Genomic DNA, 22120 nt, shown 5'->3' on the forward strand with positions numbered 1-22120 from the left:
GCTGAGTGTAGCCTGATTGCCCATAGACTAGGCAGACTCAGAAGGTCACCTGTCCAAGTGCTAGCCAAACATGACAGTGCTTAACTTCAGTGACCTAGTGGGAACCAGTGTTACCACTGCAACAAAACTGTTGGCAGTATGCAATATGACACATTGCAATAAATGTCACATTGTGTGACACTTATCAGTGTGACACTTACGTTCCCACAGGGATGATACAATATGTGATGCAGCTGTTGATAAATAAAAAAAAAAAAGCAACATGACAGAATAAATCACTTTTTTGTTTGAGTTTCCATTGCAATCACAAACTCTTCTGAAGTGGACGTTATTGTCACTTATTATTTACAGTTCAAAAAACAAAAAAAGAAAAGGAAGTTCTGGGTGCACCCATACATTGATATAAATATGAAACATTGTTCAGCTGTGGTTTCTCATGAGGTCTCTCAGCATGAACACTAATTCCATGAATTCTATAGAATGAGTCCAGACAGTTTCCACTTTTGGGAACAACAGGTATCAGCTACTTTGACAATGCAGGACACAAATTTTTGACTAGCTATTTCTCCTGCTGAGAAGCTACTCATTACAATTAGGCAAGTTGGTGAAAGAGTGTGAATGACATAAATATGCCACTATGAGAAGTTTATTTTTTGCAAGAGCATCTGGTATGGTACTTTACAGAATGTGGTACATATATAAATAATGGTTACAAATTAATAAAGCTAATATTTCTACAACTATTCAGTTTTGCAAAGTAGTATACAATTCATCTTCACAAGTATTCAGAAGAAACACTGGAGCTGAAGTGGGATCCGGGACAATTGATGGTGTAGCAGTGGATGACAAACTCTGCACAGGGGTATGTGACAAACAGTCGGCTCGACTGCCACAAGATGGTTTAAAATTGACAGAACAGCTGTAGAGCTGGTGTGAAGAATTGTTGGGGTGGGTGGCTATCAGCTGGATTGTGGACAGGTGAGCTGAACTGGATGGAGCAGTAAGCAGAAATATAGCGGTGGCCAGCAAGCAATGAGAAGTAGTGGTTGTGATGGTTTCTCCTGAATGGAAAGAGGTGCTTCTGATTTCTGGCAGCACAGTTGCAGAATAAGCTAAGATGGAGGAGTCCTGTGACTTGAAATATTGTCATTACATTTATTTAATATTACAGAAAATACATTGAGTATCATAGAGGCATGGTAGGGTAAAAAAAAAAAAAACTAATGACAGCTTTGGAAACTTAGCAATGGGATGAGCTCATTGAAAATTAAACCATATTTGGAACTTAGATGATTAAAAAAGCAATTAACATTTACTACTAGTATTATTTTTTTAAAACTGTAACAAATAAGCCCATTATGTAATTTACATTCTCAATACACCAAATGAACATGGCTGATGCCAGCAATCAGATGTAGAGATCACTTTTCTAAGTAAATAATATATGCAAAATATTATTAAAAAATTAGTTAATTTTACATAAATAATGCCATGACTGTGAAATCCTCCACAGATACACAAATGATATTGTCAGCAAAAGTATCACTTCAATAGTCCACAATTTATGACATTTATTTATATTTGTGAGCTATAAAATATGTAAAGTTAGTGTCTTGACTGGTTCCAGGTATGTCAAATTATATGTTTGAGATTAGTTTGAAATTCTTGTCACAATGCCTTATATGTTATGAAGAGGTTGCAAACTAACTGCAAAGATTCACCAAATCTTTTATCGTATATATTTATGTGAAATCATTGTATAAATTCTTAATGATGGTCAGGGTGAAAGTACCTTCACTGAGTCGAGTAGTGGTCAAGTGACCAAGCCTTTAAATAAGCATGCACAGCACAGCACAGGGTCTTTCATCTATGACGGTTCATTGTTTGTTTTTTGTCTGCAGTTGGTTGGAAGTACGATAACATTCTGTGTGGTGTGTGTGCTACTTGCTTCGCTCTGAGTGTGGAGACATGGAATTATTTCAAGGTTGCAAGTGAAAGCTTGTAAATATTTGTGGACTCTGATTTCAGTCAGGACAGAATTTCCTGAGTCATTTCAGTGGATGACTAGCTTTCATATGTGCATTCTTTAATTATTCTTGGCAGCTGTGCTTCCATTATTTGTATTTGGGATGGACTTGCATGGAAAGTGACACAATAGTATCGTACGCTGTTGAGTTTGGATCCACTGAGGATAACAGTGAGAGTTCATACTAATGAACATTAAGATGTTGTTACAGCTATTCGTGAGTTAATGCGTAAAAGTATTTAATTATTTAGAGTATGGTGTTTTCTGTAAATGCACACGTGCATGAAGTGATTATAAATTTCACACTGCTGATTTAGCAGCTACCATTGACATATATTGTGCATATCTGATATAAATATCTGAAAACAGTCTGGTTTAGCCAACATTATTATCCTTCAGGATTTTGTTTAAATATTTCATCCTTAATTAAACTACTGATTAACATTTATTTCACTAATTTGTCTCATTAATATTACAAGGTTTAGAATGAGCATTTCTGTGTTGAATGATTCAGCATGGCCACCCTCCCTACTGAAGACAGACAGCCATGTTGAAAGTTATAGGTTGTATATCATATGCACTTTTTTTAGCACATTCTATAACATCATGATTATTTATCTCAAGAAGGATATACTAGATGAGAGAGTAAACAAGTCCCATGGCTGAAATCATAGGCAGAAAATGTATTTGAAGAAATGAAAGCAGCTCATGGCGTTAAGCAAAATCCCAATGTGGCCTTCTCACTTCTTTCTAGCTGCTCATTCAGAAGTAAAATGAATTTAGCTTTAAGATCTCTTTTATGCTTGTCATAAGGTTTGCTGAAATCAGGAACATAAACTGTAAAAAACATCCATTCAGCACCATCACTTATTGATTCCCTGTGTCTCTTCAAATGTTAAAAACAATTTCAATATGTTGGCTATATTTTGTATGCAACAATGTATGACCTAAAACTGTAAACCTTCTAAACATAGTCAATTGTTTTCTTAGTAACTAAGTATCAGAACAACTATGGACAATAGCAAAATGAAAACCAGTTCATCATCAGGCTATGATGTGAGATTATGGCATGTGAAAAAATAATTAAAAAAAAATACTGAACAGTTTCCTTAGACTCAAATGAGAAAGCCTGCATAACAGAGAATACACGTGAATCTAAAAACCATGGTTTTTAATTATTTACACAAAAATAAAAGCTTTTCAGAAAAAGTAAGTAGAGAGACAGATGGAGCTCTGCTTTATTTACATAAAACAATGTTTTAGGCACTTCTGACGACTTGAAATTTGTATCAAAACTGTCACCCCAGTGTGAACCAATCGTCACTTCAACTACTTTTCTATGCACTCCAGCAATGCACGTTGCTTCTGTGTCATATTGTGAGCTGCATCACATATGGTATCGCCTCAGTGAGAACCACAACTAGTATTTGTATTAAGTAGATATTAGCTTTGCCAGTACGTGTACAGCTGATATTGTTCTGTGTAAAGATGCATAAGATATTTGTTTGAAGTATTAGACAAAGCACCAACTGCATAGTATGAACAGATGTTTTCCTCCTAATATACATGAATGAAGAATCAAGGGGCAATTTCCTTAATTATCAGTATCAGTAGATTAGCACTAGTGATATTTTACACAAGTAAAAGTGATACTTTACACAAGTAATTTGCTGTGGCAGCTTCTGGCTACTTGTTCCACATACCTGATGGCAGTCCATGATGAGACTTACATAACATGATACAAGATTGAAAAATGACAATTGGAAATCACTATGTTTTGTGCCACGTGTCCACACATATGGCCTACAGTATTAGCAGACAGTGTGTAATGTGTATTTTTATTGGAGAAATTATTGAAGTCTTGGGTGTACACTGTACAGGGATCATTCATTATTGATGACACATTGTTAAAAATGGTTTTTGCCCAAATTTTTCAAAACAAAAAGTAAAATTCTCATCTGAGATGAACAGGACTGCATAATTAACACACTCAGTACTATGCCTGTAAGCCATACAGATGCACATGTATCCACTGTGAGGACAGCGCCAGCATCCCATACAGACACAGGTTTTCCATTCACTGATATGTGTTGTCGATATATGCTACATGACTGCCAGCTGTAGGACAGCCTTTGTAGTTCATATTTTGACCACTACATGCAGCAGGAGTCAATTTATAACTGTCTTTAGTGAACGTGTTAACTGTCACAAAGAACCAAAACGGCATGCCAACAAGCTTCCAAGCTTCATGACAGGGAAGCTGAATTTTTTTTAATTTTTTTAATGAAGGGTCCTATTCTAGTGCTCACTCTGGAAAATAGACACGATATGTATTGGCTCTCCACAAAACATCAGGCAACCACTGAAGGTTTTTCTGTATTTTCAGGAGGAGGATTTATAACAACAATAAAGCCAAACATTGTCATAGATTAAAATAGGAACAAGGCTGGTGTACACCATGTCAACAAGCTGTACAGCTGCTGCCTTTTCACATGCAAAACAATGAAGTGGTGAAACAAACTTTGCTTTCACTTTTTCCTAATGTTACTGTTTATGGTTTTATTTTGTACAAGGATGTCACCAAGCAAAAGATATCTACATCTACATTTATACTCTGCAAGCCACCCATCTCTAGTGAAAAAGTATAAAAAAGTTAGCATGGACTTGGTAGTTGAAAGAAGTGACATTTGATCACTGGAAGGAACACCAACCATTAACATAGAACGTTTGGTCGCAACTTTCCAGATAAGGTACCACTTACGGCCAACAAAGTAAACACCATGTGCTATTGTAAAGCTTTCTCTGGTGATGGAAAGAAAGGGACTGGCAAGTGAATAAGAAAAGAAAGCAGATAGTAGCACAAACACGGCAATGATGGACTTTGTGCACCACAATGTTTTCAAGACCGCCATTTGGAAGTAAATTATGTACAAACTACATCATTTTTTGTTATAAAATATGAAATAAAACTGTAGCAACCAAAGCTAATATAGTTATACATTACTGCTTGAAAATTCATACAGTGAACAGTTTTTAAAACACAGGTGTTAAAACTGTTAAAATGAAACTGAATGAAATGTCCAATGGTGTTTTGTAGCTGAATTTGTTTAGGTTACTTATAAACCAACAAAATTGGTAACACAACTTGTAAGTTGCATCTTCTGGTGCAAATATAAATGCTATGTCATAGGTTACCTGCAGAGTACTTGTTAATGTAAGCTAAACTGAAAATAGCCATAGCCTGCCGTAAGTTACTACAGCATTTGCCTATGCCAGCATTCTGCAATGATCTCTATGAGCCTTGTGTGATAAATGTTGTGACTCTTATAACTTTTTAGTTTGGTGTATTGACTTTGCCTACATCTGTTGCTGTCAGACTCCTGCTTTGATGTACTGTTTTAAGAAATGCCAAGGTTTTTCGACTTGCAGTTACAAGCAGCTAATGGAAATTATTTAAATTATTTACTTTTTCATTTTTCTTTTATTCGAATGTAATATACAGGATGGCCCAGGAGGAAACATCAGTATTCAGGGCTACGACACGAATGATCACTCAAAGCAAAATAGTCTAGTAAACATGGGCTCTAAATGATTGCATTAAGAGATATGAGCACTTGTTCATCTTCACTATTGTGAAAAACATCTATACTACTGAATAAGTGCTCATAGCTTCTAAGGTATGAACTTTAGAGCCAATGTTAATGAGACATTTTTGCTTTGAATGACTGTTCCTGTCATATCTCTGAATGTTGACATTTAATCCTGGGGAACCCTGTATAAATGAGTTTTAAGAGACAGAAAAGCACATAATGGGACAATATGGATGTATGCACAAAATTAAAATTTAGGGCAAAGATTTCCATTTGCTCACCTTTATGGAGGTAAGACATGCACAATTAAAATCTGATGCTCTGAATAATTACTGGAATTAATTATGAGTGGTGGGTTGAAGTAGTTTTTTTCACATTTGATTTAAGATTAGAATTTGCATCTCTAATACAAACCAAACACATATTCAGGAACCAAAGCAGGATACATATTAAACAGTACACACATAAATGATATACAAGATTACAGCAAAAGTCACAGTTTTACTTCAAAGTCAACCTGGGACTGCAATAAATATTTTATTAAAAGGCAATATTTAAAAAGACAAAAAATACATTATACAGAATATTTTCTACTCACCATAATCACTACTTTTCCTCGCAGATCTTCGAGTGTCATTTCACAAATATCTGTCTGGCTGTCTTCTGGATGCACATACAATGCATCACGTAACACATCTCTAATCGCAGATGCTAGTTTCCTCTGCTCATTTATGTCACAGTGATTTTGTAAGTGGACAAACAACGGATATCTTGAAAAGAAAATTGTGTGTTAAAAGGCAATAACAATAAATGCAAATTCAGAATGCTGAATTAGAGAGATAGACATGGTGCACATAAAACTGGGAAAAGATACCATTACAGAAATGAATTTAGTAAAAAGGGACAGAACAAGTATCTGAAGAAAAATACGTAGACACATCTTCAAATTGCAAAAGGATATTAGTAAATACATATGAATGGAGAATGTTGGGTCCTTAAAGTGAACGTCAGTTGTTAGCATTGGAATAGGGAGTTGAACAATCGTAGTTGAAAGAGTTTTAGCTTGCCCTATCTCTTACTCACAAAATGGTTCATGTGTTAGCATCTGCCATAGAATATGTAATATCTGTATTATAGGATGATGGTAGTTATTACCGTGAGGATTCCTTAGCTCTAAAAGGCTAGACAACTTAGGTATGATTTATAACTCTTGCATAATGGGAGGTGGGGGAGGCAGAGTGAAACAGATCTATACCCTTGTGATGTCACTGTAGTGTACATAATGACACTGCCGTGAGCAATGAATGTCACGATACATTTATTGTCCTGGTTATATTTTGTTACATTTTCAAATCATATTTTTCTCCTTGTAAGTGGTGGGTCTTTTTCAATATTTGACGACCTTTATTCTGTGTTTCATGTTACGTTATATTCTTATCTTGTGAGAACACATTATAATTTATTATTTCTAAAACTAAATGATTATTGAAATTTATCAAAATACAGTTATAATTTGATGTAAACTATTCTACATACATGGCATTTCTGAGTGTCAGTATCGATATGAATGTTACCGATTTTCCCGATTGTAAGACGAGGTTTTTCCCCAATTCGTCATTCGAAATATACAGGGTCATCTTATATTCGCAGATTAAACTATAGTTCAATTCTTTTATCTTGGCGGCTCGCGCATGCCCACCCAGACGCGGGAGATTGCTGCGTTGCCAGTTGCAAACGACGCACGCGCCAAGAGAAGCAGCGCCATAGTATAGTGTAGTTCGCAAACTTGCGTTTAGGGGGGAGCGTGCAGTTTATGAAGTAAAGCCACCACGGCCGCATTAACCCTTTCGCTGCTACAGAGACGTGCTCCCAGCATTCCACGCTGTGCGCGATTTTGTCATCACTGCACTGCTCGCCTGTGCAGACACACTGTGTTCCGACTGCTTCGACACACTTATTATCCGATTTCACAAAAACTATTGGGCCCAAAAATTTGATTTTTACACATCATCTTGACTGATACCTTCCCCTCATAAATGACTTAAATTTGTTTCGATGTTCAACGCAGTTACTGTGCAGCATTAAATGTACTAAACCATTGCACAAAAATTTACAGAGATTGCAGAGATAAAAGTCCATAGCGTATACTTTCAGTATGGTCGATTTTACTTGCCACAGTGTTGAGAATGAAATGTGGGCAAGATACCTAAATTTCATAAAAAATTTACTGTTTAACAATATCTCATTTAATTCAAGTACCAGATAGGTTTCGTGTGTAATATTGAGAAATATTCCCTCTTTAGCGACTGTAATAAAACTTTTATTTATACCAGAGTCATTTCGCTTTTTTCTAAAACGTTTTGATTACAAGAAAGTCGGCGAAGTACAAAAAAAAGAATTGTGAACGTAATAAAACATAGAAACTAAAATATATTGTCAGCGAGGCGCAGTGAGCAAACAATGTGTGTTTGTCACAACGGACAGCAAATACTTGCCAAAACATAGATCAGTCGACGAAAACATTGAATATGATGTTGCCAAAGCAGCGAAGCAAAGGAGTGTCCCAGACAATCAAGTAGCTCGGCAACGTACGAGCCGAAATTGTGCTCTAAATAATACTTTTAATACTGTCGCAAAAGAATATATATCAATATGAATAGTAAAACAGCGACCGCGGAAGATAAGATATACAAACAAAAGAGATAACATGAATATTATATGTGTGCTTTTTCATTGTTTTTAATTGCTCTGAAAAGAAATATTGGAGGACAAAATTAGAAAAACCGAAAACTTATGATTATACTGAAGAGACAACGCACTGGAAATTTCAAAAAATTACATTCAAACGAATAAAATTCATGAAGTAAGAAACTTCGATATTGTTTTTAAATAAAGAAAATATTACTCAACAATCAAGTTTTGCACTCAGGACCTTTCCCATTGCATCCATTCACCTTAGTCATTACGCTAACACAGCTGGTCATCACACAGTTCACCTGGAGGACTGTAACATATCACGCAAACTACCGACAAACACTTTTGGTATGACAAACTTCTCACGCTTCGTCGAAGTACAATAGGAAAGACAATTACCTCTGTTCTTTATTGCGAAAAAGTGGTTTTTGAGAATGATACAAACACCTTTCCTTGCTATCGCCTGAATTAGGAGGCTTATTGCTTGTTTGGTTAAATTAATTAGTAGAATATGAAGCAATTGGTGTAAAGAATGTGTTTTCCAAACTTTCTATAAAAGAAAGCCTGCTATCAAGGCATTGCTTTTGTTCAGTTACTTTATTTATGACTGAACGTTTCTAAAACTGAAGACACTCATCTGTGCTCAGCACTGCAGTCGAGCTCTGGCAACGTCATTCTCTGGTCATTGGCTGACTGTGTTTTGTGACGTCAGATGTGCAAAACGAACCTAAACTCGGCCGTCGTCGTAAATGACTCACACTATAGTACTGTTGCTGAGGTCAACATTTTTACATTGTTTAATGAAGTATACAGATGTCGTCTTATATTTACAGATGAAGCTTCGGCTATTAAGGTCACGTGCAGATTTATTTTGAAGAATTCGGGAGGGTGGGGATGAACAAATGGTACTCATCTTCAAAGGGGCACAATACTTCCTGACTCGCCGAAACGCTCGACACAGTTTCGCTCGAAAAATCCCGTGACATCTGCCTCGCGCGGCGCTAGTGCAAGGTATAGCCTACGCGAGAAACTATGAACTACGATAGTCTACTGCTCTGCTTAAAATTTATCAATTTTGTGCAGCACGAGAGGAAATAACATCAAATTCTATCATCTTACAAACTCTTGTTGTACTGGAACATGTTTGAAACAGAAGTTCTCATACATGTACGGATACCATGTACAAATATTTTGCTGCTTTTTAAGTAAAGGTAACTTCAAAAGCGGAAAAGATGTCCTTCAAACAACATTACTTGATTCTGAACTCAGAGAAATATTTTATTTCGTTATGAGAGACTGTAGTGTTTTACTGAGTGGGTTGCAAAGAAAAAAATCGGTCACTGTTCACATATTAGAAGACCGAGTAAAAACGTCACCAGCTTTATATCAGCTGATGCTGACATTCAGATGAAACAAGAAGGAAAATTTATCGACAACGATATGTCCAACGAACGAAATAAATCGTATTAAACTGACTGTAATTGTTGTCGCGAGAATAAATACGACGGCAAGAACTGTTGTGGAGATGGAACCAACAGACGTCAGTAGATGGCGAGACGAGCGCAAGCTCGAGAATTGGTCTGAATCGTGATTGCAATCTGTTGTTTATGTATTTGTTGCTGTTGTTAATATGACCTGCACCCTGGAAGTTATTGCAGTCTGTGCTTCACAGTTGCTCAAGCATGGTACCACGAAAGGATTGGAGGGGGAACAGTGATACCAGACCGACAGAACTAGATGAGGTGGGGTGGAGGAGTGACGGGCAGTAAATTAAGTAGTGTTGCCAACGATGAGAGTCTATACACAGTATTTTGGCTTTTGAGGAACTTTTGCCACGTTTAAACTGCAGTATGACTGAATCCGTTTGTAGCCGGGACTGAACTGACTTTGAAATTGGACAAATACTCAACACGAGTATTCATATCTACAGGAGACGGTGAAAGTCTCTATGTGTGAAAGTGGTGGGGGAGGGGGCAGTGGCGTACTTCAGTGTTTCGTGCTACAACATTGTCGGCGCAGAGGCATGACTTAGTCGAGTACGAGATGGGGTATATCAGTTGCTGGTTTTACGCAGCCTGTGAGAGAGCGACGGGAAGACGACATGCCTGAAAGCGAGAGATACTTTAACATTCTCATGTCAGTATAGAAGCGAAATTTGATATGTATTTCAATAAAAACAGCTGTATTCTCAGGTCCCACGGTACCCTCAAACTCAGAAATCGCAACATATTCATATTCAGAAGAAACAGCCAAATATTCATGACAACGAAGATATAAATTTCAGAGCTGTGCTAGGATGATGGTGATTGAACATAGTGATACCACAGCTGACACGTTTAGTAAGCGAAAAATTTAGAAAAAAAAAGTTTTGCAAATTCATGTAAATAATTTTTTTGCTTATTTTATCTCAGTTATCAAAATACAGACAATTAATTTCAGAACTTTAGAGTAGGTAAAATCTTAACTTTTTAAGCAGGTACTTTACGTCAGTAAAACAGTTTGTGATTAGTCACAATACGTTAAAATAATTTTTTTGCAACAAGTCTCTTAAAAAATAGTGAGCGTCGTGTTATACTTGGGTAAATGCGATAATCGTGATTGAAAGAGTTATGATATGTTTTTACTACATTCCTGCTACATTATGTATTCGCTCCTAAGAGAGTTTCTGGTCTTGTGTGGACGGACGTGAGGTGGTGTGAGTTTACAAACCTCCATTGACTTACGTAAAAATACATCCATGAAACTATGTTGTAGAAGAATAAGTATTGTCAGAAAAATGTGTTTTGTCTCGTGTGAGAAATATAAGAAATGTTTGATCTAAAAACTCATTCTGTACTACTATTTCAAAAAATGCGGTGGAGTTAATTATGATGTCATCATTTGAAGAATGCGCTACAACAGAGGTTAAGCAGTTCTTCCAAAACACGTAAAATCGAGGCCTCTACCAGCGAGATCATACCTTATTTTAATTCAAGGATACAGAGCAGCAGCAGTAATTACGACGCCGACAAGAGATTTAAGATGAGTAACATTTAACTACTGACTCTTCAAGCGAAAAATGTTGATGCAAATGATCTGCTACCTGTGGTCTGAAGTTATCTAAACCAATTCTATTTCTAGTGTACTTCGACAGAATTGTTAATGAACCTTCAGTTTCGAAGGTTACTCAACAATAATTTTAATTGGACAGTGGGACAGGTTAGTTCAGAAGAGAGAATGAGAAGCTACCTCAAAAGTTGGGATGAGTCATTCCATTCCTCTAAAACACAAGACACAACACGACTATTTGTAGATGGCTAATCATTGAAGTTTTGAAAAATCATCTTACTTTAGTTGTATGTATTGTATTACAATACTTGTCTTCTGTGTGTTGCCCATCACAGAGAAAAATCTGCAGGAATAGCGCTTACTAATAAACAACATGACAAGGAAAGATGCAGATAAGTAACGTGGCCCCCAAGATGACATTTTGACTTTTTCTGTATGTAATGTGTAAATACTGTATTAACACTCGAAAAATATGGAAGTATCTATGTGTGAAAGTGGTAATGGGATATGTGAGTGACTTTAAGACCTCTTAAGTAATAAAACCCAGCACGTCGTCCTGGACACCAAGTGTTCATCAGAAACGAAGATATCGTCAAGAGCTCTCCAGGAAAGTGTGGTAAGACTGTTCTTGTTCTCTACACTCATAAATGTTATGTCGGACATGGTGAGCCTCAATCTGCACCCGTCTGCTAATGATGTTATAGTGTACATACGGCTCATAGTTAAAAGCTCTGAGGTGGAGTCACCCCAAAATATATATCACAATAAATTTCTCAATAGCGTATTACATAATTTAAATTATCAGAACCCTTTTCGCATATTTCCCACACGGGTTTAAATAATGCCGGTAAATGTTTTTGGAACTGATGGTAGGTGATATCTCGTGATGTTTTTCCAACAGGTAGCAGCTAGCCTTAAGGCTGCGTCTTGACATCCCGCTTAGCCCTATGTAGCGGAGGTTTGTGGGTGTGGTTTCCGCGGAGTACAGCTCTAATGGTCGTCCCGAAGGATCTGGTGTTTCAGCCTAACGGTGTCCTACCAACTTGCACACATTTTTCACGTTCCGCTGGTTACATCAAAAGGGAATGAACAGAGTTGCTGAAACTGTGATATCGAATCCCTGTCTCTGTATATCTCTATCATGTTTTGGTATGTCTTTACTTGCCTTTTAGTACTGCTGTTTTTATAGCCCTTTCGACAGTTTTCCTTTTTTTTTTTTGCCATTGACTATTCTATCTAATGTTGGAATAAGTTCGCAAATTTCTCGCCAGAGTGCACTAGCAGCGGTAACGTATAAAGCTCGATCAGAGCTTTAGTAACGTATCACCACCTATTAAGAGTTTCACGTATGATTAGAGGAAAAAGCGCGCGAAGTATGTCCTCTTACTTTAGTTTCCTTGCTCGTTGACTACAGATAACGCGGGTTATTAGCAAATTTCTCTTTGTGAGTGCATTACGCATGAGTTTCGTGGGTTTTACTTTCTTGCGAATAACAGCAGCATAACACGAGTCAGAAAACAACACAGTATGAATCCAGAGTGCAATTTATCAGGTAAAATTTTGGAAAGTGCGGTAAGGACGAAAGTGAAGGAACTTGGTGCGCCCAGAGTGGATGTAAACATGAATCAAGAACAAAACAGCGTAAATCCAGGCAGTAGTAAACAAGCAATTTTAACAGAGCAGTGTACAATGCAGCTGATTGTCTGTGTGTGTATTATACCACTTAAAATGCATATTTTTGTAATACACAAGTGTAAATACACTACGTCACCTAAAGTATCCGAACACCCCCCAAAACATACGTTTTTATATTAGGTGCATTTGCTGCCACCTTCTGCCAGGTAATCCATACCAGTGACCTCAGTAGTCATTAGACATCGTGAGAGAACAGAACGGGGCGCTCCGCGGAACTCACAACTTCGAACGTTGTTAGGTGATTGGGTGTCATTTGTGTCATACGTCTGTACGCGAGATTTCTACACTCCTAAACATCCCTAGGCCTACTGTTTCCGATGTGATAGTGTATCGGAAACGTGAAGGGGCACGTATAGCACAAAAGCGTACAGGCCGAACTCGTCTGTTGACTGACAGAGACCACTGACAGTTCAAGAGGGTCGTAATGTGTAATAGGCAGACATCTATCCAGACCATCACAGAGGAATTCCAAACTACATCAGGATCCACTGCAAGTACTATGAAAGTTAGGCGGGAGGTGAGAAAACTTAGATTTAATGGTACAGCGGGTGCTCATAAGCCACATATCACGCCGGTAAATGCCGAACGACGCCTTGCTTGATGTAAGGAGCGTAAAAATTGGACGATTGAACAATGGACAAACGTTGTGTGGAGTGACGAACCACGGTACACAATGTGGCGATCCGATGAAGGTGTGGGTATAGCGAATGCCCGGTGAGCGTCATCTAAATGGTTCAAATGGCTCTGAGCACTATGGGACTCAACTGCTGTGGTCATTAGTCCCCTAGAACTTAGAACTACTTAAACCTAACTAACCTAAGGACATCACACGACACCCAGTCACCACGAAGCAGAGAAAATCCCTGACCCCGCCGGGAATCGAAGCCGGGAGCTCGGGCGCGGGAAGCGAGAACGCTACCGCACAACCACGAGCTGCGGACGCCGCTGTAGTCGAGCGGTTCTAGGCGCTTCAGTCCGAAACCACGCGGCTGCTACGGTCGCAGGTTCGAATTCCGCCTCGGGCGTGGATGTGTGTGATGTCCTTAGGTTAGTTAGGTTTAAGTAGCTTTAAGTCTAGGGGACTGATGACCTCAGATGGTAAGTCCCATAGTGCTTCGAACTATGATTTGTGCTTGCACCCCTTGTTTTTTTCGTGCCACTGTCACAGCATAGGCCTTCATTGATGTTTTAAGCACATTCTTGTTCCCACTGTTGAAGAGTAATTCGGGGATGGCGTCTGCATCTTTCAACATGATCGAGCACCGGTTCACAATGCACGGCCTGTGGCGGAGTGGTTCAAATGGTTCAGATGGCTCTGAGTACTATGGGACTTAAAATCTGAGGTCATCAGTCGCCTAGATCTTAGAACTACTTAAACCTAACTAACCTAAGGACATCACACACATCCATGCCCGAGGCAGGACTCGAACCTTCGACCGTAGTAGTCGTGTGGTTCCGGACTGAAGAGCCTAGAACCGCTCGGCCACCGCGGAGTGGTTACACGAAAATAACATCCCAGTAGTGGACTAGCCTGCACACAGTCCTGACCTGAACCCTATGGATCACCTTTGGGATGTTTTGGAACGCCGACTTTGTGTCTGGCCTCACTGACCGACATCGATACCTCTCGTCAGTGCAGCATTCCGTGAGGAATAGACGGCCATTTCCCAAGAAACCTTTCAGCACTTGACTGAACGTATGCCTGTGCGAGTGCATGAAGGCTAAGGGTGTGCCAACACACTATTGAATTCCAGCATTACCGATGGAGGGTGACACGAACTTTTAAGTCATTTTCAACCAGGTGTCCGGATACTTTTGATCACATAGTGTACGACAAATGCGGTCTGTACATTTCCATGGCGGTTGCTCAGGTTTCTCATGTCGATCAGTCACAGCACAAGATCCGTGACGTCATGGAAACATCACCATTTCACGCGAACTCATCAACACCGCGGTTTGAGTGTACAAAACATTTAACTCTGAGGTTTAGAAATAAAAATACCATAAACTATAAGCATGCAAGTAAGCTAAGAGGCAGCACATTACAGATTTCCTCAAAACGCGTGTTTTAGTACGATCTGGTGTGCTAAATTGTCAGTAAATGTGACGTTGCGGGATGAAAAAGCTATCTATATATTTTGTCTTGGAGTTAGCTGTTGATGTTATTTAGTAGCTGATTACGAAATAGGAGGAAAATACGGTATTTAATAAAGTTTGGCTGGAGTGTGATATTGCCCCACTCTCTTTCTAAAATCTTGGTTATGGTGACAGACTGATCTGTAGCAAAACCTGATGTCTAGGTTAGTTCAGATTGGCAAATGAGTCAGCGTACCCCAGTATGGAAGTCACGAGCCGCACCTGCGTAGGGATGCGGAAGTTCTGTAATGTATTGACTGTAGAAGGATACAGAATGACTCGGACAGAATTTCTATTTGGTGTGATGAATGGCAGCTTGATTCAATGTGGAAAATTTAAGTTAATGCGGATGAGTAGGGAAACAATCCTGCAATTTTCAAATTCTGCATTAGTGTTTTTCTGTTTGGGATTGACACACAGATTAAATATCCAAGCATAACGTAGCAAATCAACATGAAATGAGGCCAGCATGTAATGTCAGTTATTAAAGAGGTGAATGGCAAGCTGTGGTTTGGTAGGAGAATTCTAGAAAAGTGTAGCTCATCTATAAGGGAACCCATTCTTGAATACTGCTCGTGTGGTTGGGATTCCTACCAGTTCAGACTAAAGGAATACGTTGAAGCAACTCAGAGCCTTGCTGCTAGATTTTTTATCGGTAGGTTCAAGCAACATGCAAGCATTGCAAAAGTGCCCCGTGAATTGAAATGGGAATTCCTGGAAGGCAGAAGACACAATTGAGAAAGTTTAGACAAATAACATTAGGACATACTGTACAATGATTTTGCTGTCACCAATGTACATATTGCATAAGAACTGCGAAGACGAGAGAAATTGGGGCTGACGTAAAAAACATATGTACATCCGTTTTTCCCTTGCTCCATTTGCAACTGGGACAGGAAACGGAAAGGCTAACAGAGGTCAAAAGTACACTTTGCCAAGCATCATATAACTGAAGTAAGGACTGAGGATGAGACAGGTATTGGTAGGGGTGTCAGACTGTTGAATTTTTGCAGGCAACACTTTTAAGAAGAAACATGTGCTGAGAAAATACCAGGTAAGGCACTATGAAAAGCAAGAACTTGGCCACAAACTGATGTTAAGATATTGGTCTAATTTTGCAGATCCATTCCTTTTACCTTCTTATACATGGGAGGCACATGTGCTTTTTTCCAGTCTCTTGGGATTTTTTCCTGGTTGAGAGATTCCCGGTAAGTGCAAGCTAAGTACGGGACCAATGCCGAAAAGTACCGTACTGTATAAAAATAAAGAACTGGGATTCTATTTGAACTTTGTGTCTTATTTGCTTTCAACTCTTTCATTTGCTACTCAGTGTCACGAATGACTATTTCTGTGTCCTGGAAATGGGAATCTGGGTTACAGACAAATGATGGTACGTCTGTATGACCCTCCAGCGTCAATGATTCTTTAAAGGCAGAATTTAAAACTTCATCTTTCCTTTTGCTGTCTTCTATTATCAAACTGGTTGCCGAGTGCCTGAATAGAAGCTTTTGTCCCTACTTACAAGTAATCCCTAGAATGCGAGGTCGCAAGTTCAATTTGAAATAAGGCTCATTTGAAAGAGATGAGTTAACAATTGTGACAGGAAAATTATTAGCTGCTTAGCTGCTTATGACACTCAGTGTGTATCAGGAGAGCGACAGAAAATGAGTGTCCGGGAGGTACAAAGATCAATCTTCTTTGGGATGTATGTATTGCACTTCAGAAAATGGACGTCGTCGACATTCAAGAAACGTTCAAAACAAACCAAATACTTGCATCATGAACACCGAATGGAAAGTGGCGGTCCATAGTGATCACAAAAGTTCTCGCCAGCAAAATCGAAGGCGAACTCGTTGAGAGTTACGAACGGCGCAGGAAATTCAGCAAGGTATCCGTTCTAACAGATTACAAGTAGCATTATATTGGTGTAACGGGGTGATGAGAACTGATGGAATGTGATGGCATGCATCTGAATGCGAAACAGTCTGTCGTGGAGCTTATCGTGAAACTGGCAATCCCTTAAGGCGTAGCTGCAGATACTACAGACACGGAAAAAACAAAAATCCAGAGGCTGAATTTGTCCAATCGTTCCTGGAGGTATGCACTGCAATGTCACATACTTTTCAGGAGGGATAGTTTGCTCTAAAGGAGTAGGATTTTTGTATACGGGCCTAGAATCAAGCAACAGCAAGTAATTTTCACCAGCTACTGGCCAAAAGAACTGTTCATACCATAGCTGTAGCTCTCTTACGCCCATTTTCCCACGTTTGCTTGCTGCAAGGTAAATATTCCCTATTTTCTGTGCTAGATCACGCACATGAGAAAGAATCAGAGGTAGAGCATCTCCCACATCTCGCAGCACAATAAATAACTTTCCAACCAAATTACCATCGAGATAAACAGTAAAAAACATGTTCAAATGTGTGCGAAATCTTATGGGACTTAACTGGCTCTGAGCACTATGGGACTTAACTGCTAACGTCATCAGCCCCTAAGCTTACACACTACTTAACCTAAATTATCCTAAGGACAAACACACATACCCATGCCCGAGGGAGGACTCGAACCTCCGCCGGGATCAGCCGCACAGTCCATGACTGCAGTGCCAAGACTGCTCGGCTAATCCCACGCGACCGAGATAACAGTCAGCATAGCTGTATATGAATACGTAAGGCATTGGCGTTAGTTGATGTCGATACAACTCTCTCAGTACCTCTAAATTCCAATGTTCCTTTCATATGGATTTACGCTTCAAATCCCAATTGATCGGAGGTGAAAAGAGATTCCGTACTGAACGATGGCATAAGTTTGTCTATCACATCTACAAATTTTCGGGCCGACTTTTCAGTTTGTTGTGCATCATCAAACTGACGCTTTGTTTGACATTTTGTTACCTCGCGTCTTCTAAGTCTGCAACACTGTTTGAAGTTGTGCAGCCACACACTACTTCCCTTGAAATCACTGTAATCTACGTCGCGTGCAGAGTGGTGTGCATAACATAGTGGGCCATTATCACCCACGTCCTATAAATTGAATAAAGCATCCCTGAAACGCACAAACAGCAGTTTTTGTAAGAAGTGCGCCCTGTCCTCCCTTGAAAATCCTTAGTTTTTCTTATACACTACACGCTCACATTGCTGCGGACTAATTCGAAATCTGTTCATAATTGTTTTTTTACTATGCTCCAGATCTTACACGTATGAAATTGTATTTAGTAGCAGCTCATTGGACAACGATTGTTCTTTGCTTCGTTTCACTGGACACGGGATTTTTGGCTCCTTGTCTGACATGGATGATGAACTACATGGCTAGACACTTATCACTTTCACTTTCACTTGTAGCGTGTAGTGTCATCATTGCATATCTCACTTACATAGTCCACATAGTTGAGCGTATGCTACACCACACATTCCACTGACTCATCTTGCAGAAGCGCTAATATTTCATCTGCCACTTCTTTCTCACTCTGCAAAACTCTTCGGGTTCCTTTCCGATGAAATGTCAACTTTGGGAGCTTCTGTTGTAGATATAATGCAATGTTTGCTTTGTTTATCGTTGCCATTGCTCAGCTTTGTATCAACACCACTAACACTGTAGCACTGTTGTGAGTTATTCGTTCACTAAGCAATTCAACTACGCGCCATAACCTCATGCTGTGTTCACCATTGGATGCCTCCAATCCCGACCTCTACTGTCAGTAGCAGTCAGTATTGTGGTTGCATGGTAGACAATATGGGGGATCTGAATGCAGTAAACATCACTGGCCTTTTGCGAACTCGCACTCAAGGGGTTTCTTTTTAGTGATTTTATTTTGGGTCACAAATTTTTCGGATTCACGGCAAGGCCTTTCTCTAACGTGTAAGAGTGGAATTTGTTTCACACATCGATTATTTTATGGCTGCACGAATTTATAGCAACATTTGTCTGTCAACATTTCTGCGCTATTTTTCGAACCAAGAATGCAACAATCTTTCTCAGAATTTCCAAATTTTCTTATTAAACTACTGTGGGTCTTTCTCGTCCTTAATCCGTTGACTCAGCACATACAGCGATGAGAAAAAATCACAACACCAACAAATAATGTGGCGTAATGAAATGAAATGTCGTGTGACGAGGGCCTCCCGTCGGGTAGACAGATCGCCTGGTGCAAGTCTTTCGATTTGACGGCACTTCGGCGACTTGCGCGTCGATGGGGATGAAATGATGATGATTAGGACAACACAACACCCAGTCCCTGAGCAGAGAAAATCTCCGACCCAGCCGGGAATCGAACCCGGGCCCTTAGGATTGACAGTGTCGCGCTGACCACTCAGCTACCGGGGGCGGACATGTAGCGTAATGAAATTCCACAAATACATTTGTCTGGGTAATATATTTGAGTGATTAACACTGCAAAATCACAGGTTAATGTAAATGCGAGAAAAGCAAATGTGGTACATTAATAACCAGTATAACTGCCAGAACATTGAATCCGCATTGTGTTGTCCAGGTGACAGATGTCAGTTTGTAGGATGGAGTTCCATGCCTGATGCACTTGGTCGGCCAAGTAAACATGTTGACACTCCAGAGAACACATTGGGTTACAACACGGTATGTTGGCGAGCGTTATCTCTTGAAAAACATCCCCTGGGATGCTGTTCATGAATGGCAGCGCAGCAAGTCGAATCACCAGGTTATGCACAAATTTGCAGTCAAGATGCATGGGATAACCTTGAGAGTGCTGCTGATGTCATATGAAATCTCACCCCGGATCATAACTCTAGTTATACAGTAGGTCCAGTGTGTCCATGAAGCAGACAGTTTGGCTGAGAGCCCTCAGCTAGCCTCCTCCTAACCAACTCACGGTCATCACTGGCACCGAGAGTGAACCAGCTCTCATCAGAGACCACAGCAGACTTTCGCACTGCCCTCCAATGAGCTCTCGCCTGACACCAATGAAGTCATAAATAGCGGTGGTTTGGGGTCAGTGGAATGGACGCTACAAGGGCGTCTGGCTCCGAGCTGTTCTTGAAGTACTCAATTCGTACCACTGTGTTGTGTGACTGAGATGTAAGCTGCTGCTCAAATTGCTGCTGCAGATGCACTACGATGCGCCAGAGCTATGCGCCGAACATGATGGTCTCCCCTCTCAGTAGTGCCACATGGAGCCCTTTCTTCTTGCGGCTGTACTTTCCCAAGACTACCGCTGCCAGCAATTATATACAGTGGCTACATTCCTGCCAAGTCTTTCTGCAGCATCACACAAGGAACATCCAGCTTCTTTTAGCTCTATTACATAGCCCCATTTAACCTTAGTGAGGTGTTTATAATGTCTTCTTTGTACCCTGAAAGGCATTCTTGACTACCATCAATTCACAACGTCCAGTCACGAATGGAAGTAATGCTCAGGAGCGTTCGAGCAAGTATTTGTAGCAAACCAGACTGTGCGACTGGTGCAAAATTTGAATGGACATCATCTTTCAGATGTAGAAACACGCCTACTACGTGTCGTTTATGCGTCGTGGCCGAGCGGTTCTGGGCACTTCAGTCAAGAACCGCACGGCTATGGTCGCAGGTTCGAATCCTGCCTCGGGCATGGATGTATGTGATGTCCTTAGGTTAGTTAGGTTTAAGTAGTTGTAAGTCTAGGGAACTGATGACCTCAGATGTTAAGTCCTATAGTGCTCAGAGCCATTTGAACCATTTTGTCGTTTATGTAACACAGCTCCTTACTGGTACCTCGATTTCTTTTCTGTCAGTGTACGTCTTCAGATCCTGATTTACATTCAGTTTAAAATTTTCGCATAATTCCTCTATGTCCGTCTTATTGGAACTAAATGACGTCCATACATAGTCGAAGTAGGATGTTAGGAACAGCTTATCTGCCCTTCCTAGCATAAAACTCTTTATGAACCTACACTCCTGGAAATGGAAAAAAGAACACATTGACACCGGTGTGTCAGACCCACCATACTTGCTCCGGACACTGCGAGAGGGCTGTACAAGCAATGATCACACGCACGGCACAGCGGACACACCAGGAACCGCGGTGTTGGCTGTCGAATGGCGCTAGCTGCGCAGCATTTGTGCACCGCCGCCGTCAGTGTCAGCCAGTTTGCCGTGGCATACGGAGCTCCATCGCAGTCTTTAACACTGGTAGCATGCCGCGACAGCGTGGATGTGAACCGTATGTGCAGTTGACGGACTTTGAGCGAGGGCGTATAGTGGGCATGCGGGAGGCCGGGTGGACGTACCGCCGAATTGCTCAACACGTGGGGCGTGAGGTCTCCACAGTACATCGATGTTGTCGCCAGTGGTCGGCGGAAGGTGCACGTGCCCGTCGACCTGGGACCGGACCGCAGCGACGCACAGATGCACGCCAAGACCGTAAGATCCTACGCAGTGCCGTAGGGGACCGCACCGCCACTTCCCAGCAAATTAGGGACACTGTTGCTCCTGGGATATCGGCGAGGACCATTCGAAACCGTCTCCATGAAGCTGGGCTACGGTCCCGCACACCGTTAGGCCGTCTTCCGCTCACGCCCAAACATCGTGCAGCCCGCCTCCAGTGGTGTCGCGACAGGCGTGAATGGAGGGACGAATGGAGACGTGTCGTCTTCAACGATGAGAGTCGCTTCTGCCTTGGTGCCAATGATGGTCGTATGCGTGTTTGGCGCCGTGCAGGTGAGCGCCACAATCAGGACTGCATACGACCGAGGCACACAGGGCCAACACCCGGCATCATGGTGTGGGGAGCGATCTCCTACACTGGCCGTACACCTCTGGTGATCGTCGAGGGGACACTGAGTAGTTCACGGTACATCCAAACCTTCATCGAACCCATCGTTCTACCATTCCTAGACTGGCAAGGGAACTTGCTGTTCCAACAGGACAATGCACGTCCGCATGTATCCCGTGCCACCCAATGTGCTCTAGAAGGTGTAAGTCAACT

General features: G+C 40.6%; 1 protein-coding gene across 1 annotated transcript in view; it reads right to left on the bottom strand.

Annotated features, from left to right (window-relative positions):
- Nucleotides 1–22120, bottom strand: part of LOC126298384 (inactive phospholipase C-like protein 1) — a 1421164-nt gene that overhangs the window by 62505 nt on the left and 1336539 nt on the right. Inside the window, exon 10 of the mRNA XM_049989691.1 lies at nt 6215–6386. Within this exon, the coding sequence (XP_049845648.1) occupies nt 6215–6386 (172 nt within the window). The remainder of the gene's footprint in view (nt 1–6214; nt 6387–22120) is intronic.

The sequence above is a fragment of the Schistocerca gregaria genome, chromosome X (genome assembly GCF_023897955.1).
Source record: "Schistocerca gregaria isolate iqSchGreg1 chromosome X, iqSchGreg1.2, whole genome shotgun sequence".
Taxonomy (NCBI): domain Eukaryota; kingdom Metazoa; phylum Arthropoda; class Insecta; order Orthoptera; family Acrididae; genus Schistocerca; species Schistocerca gregaria.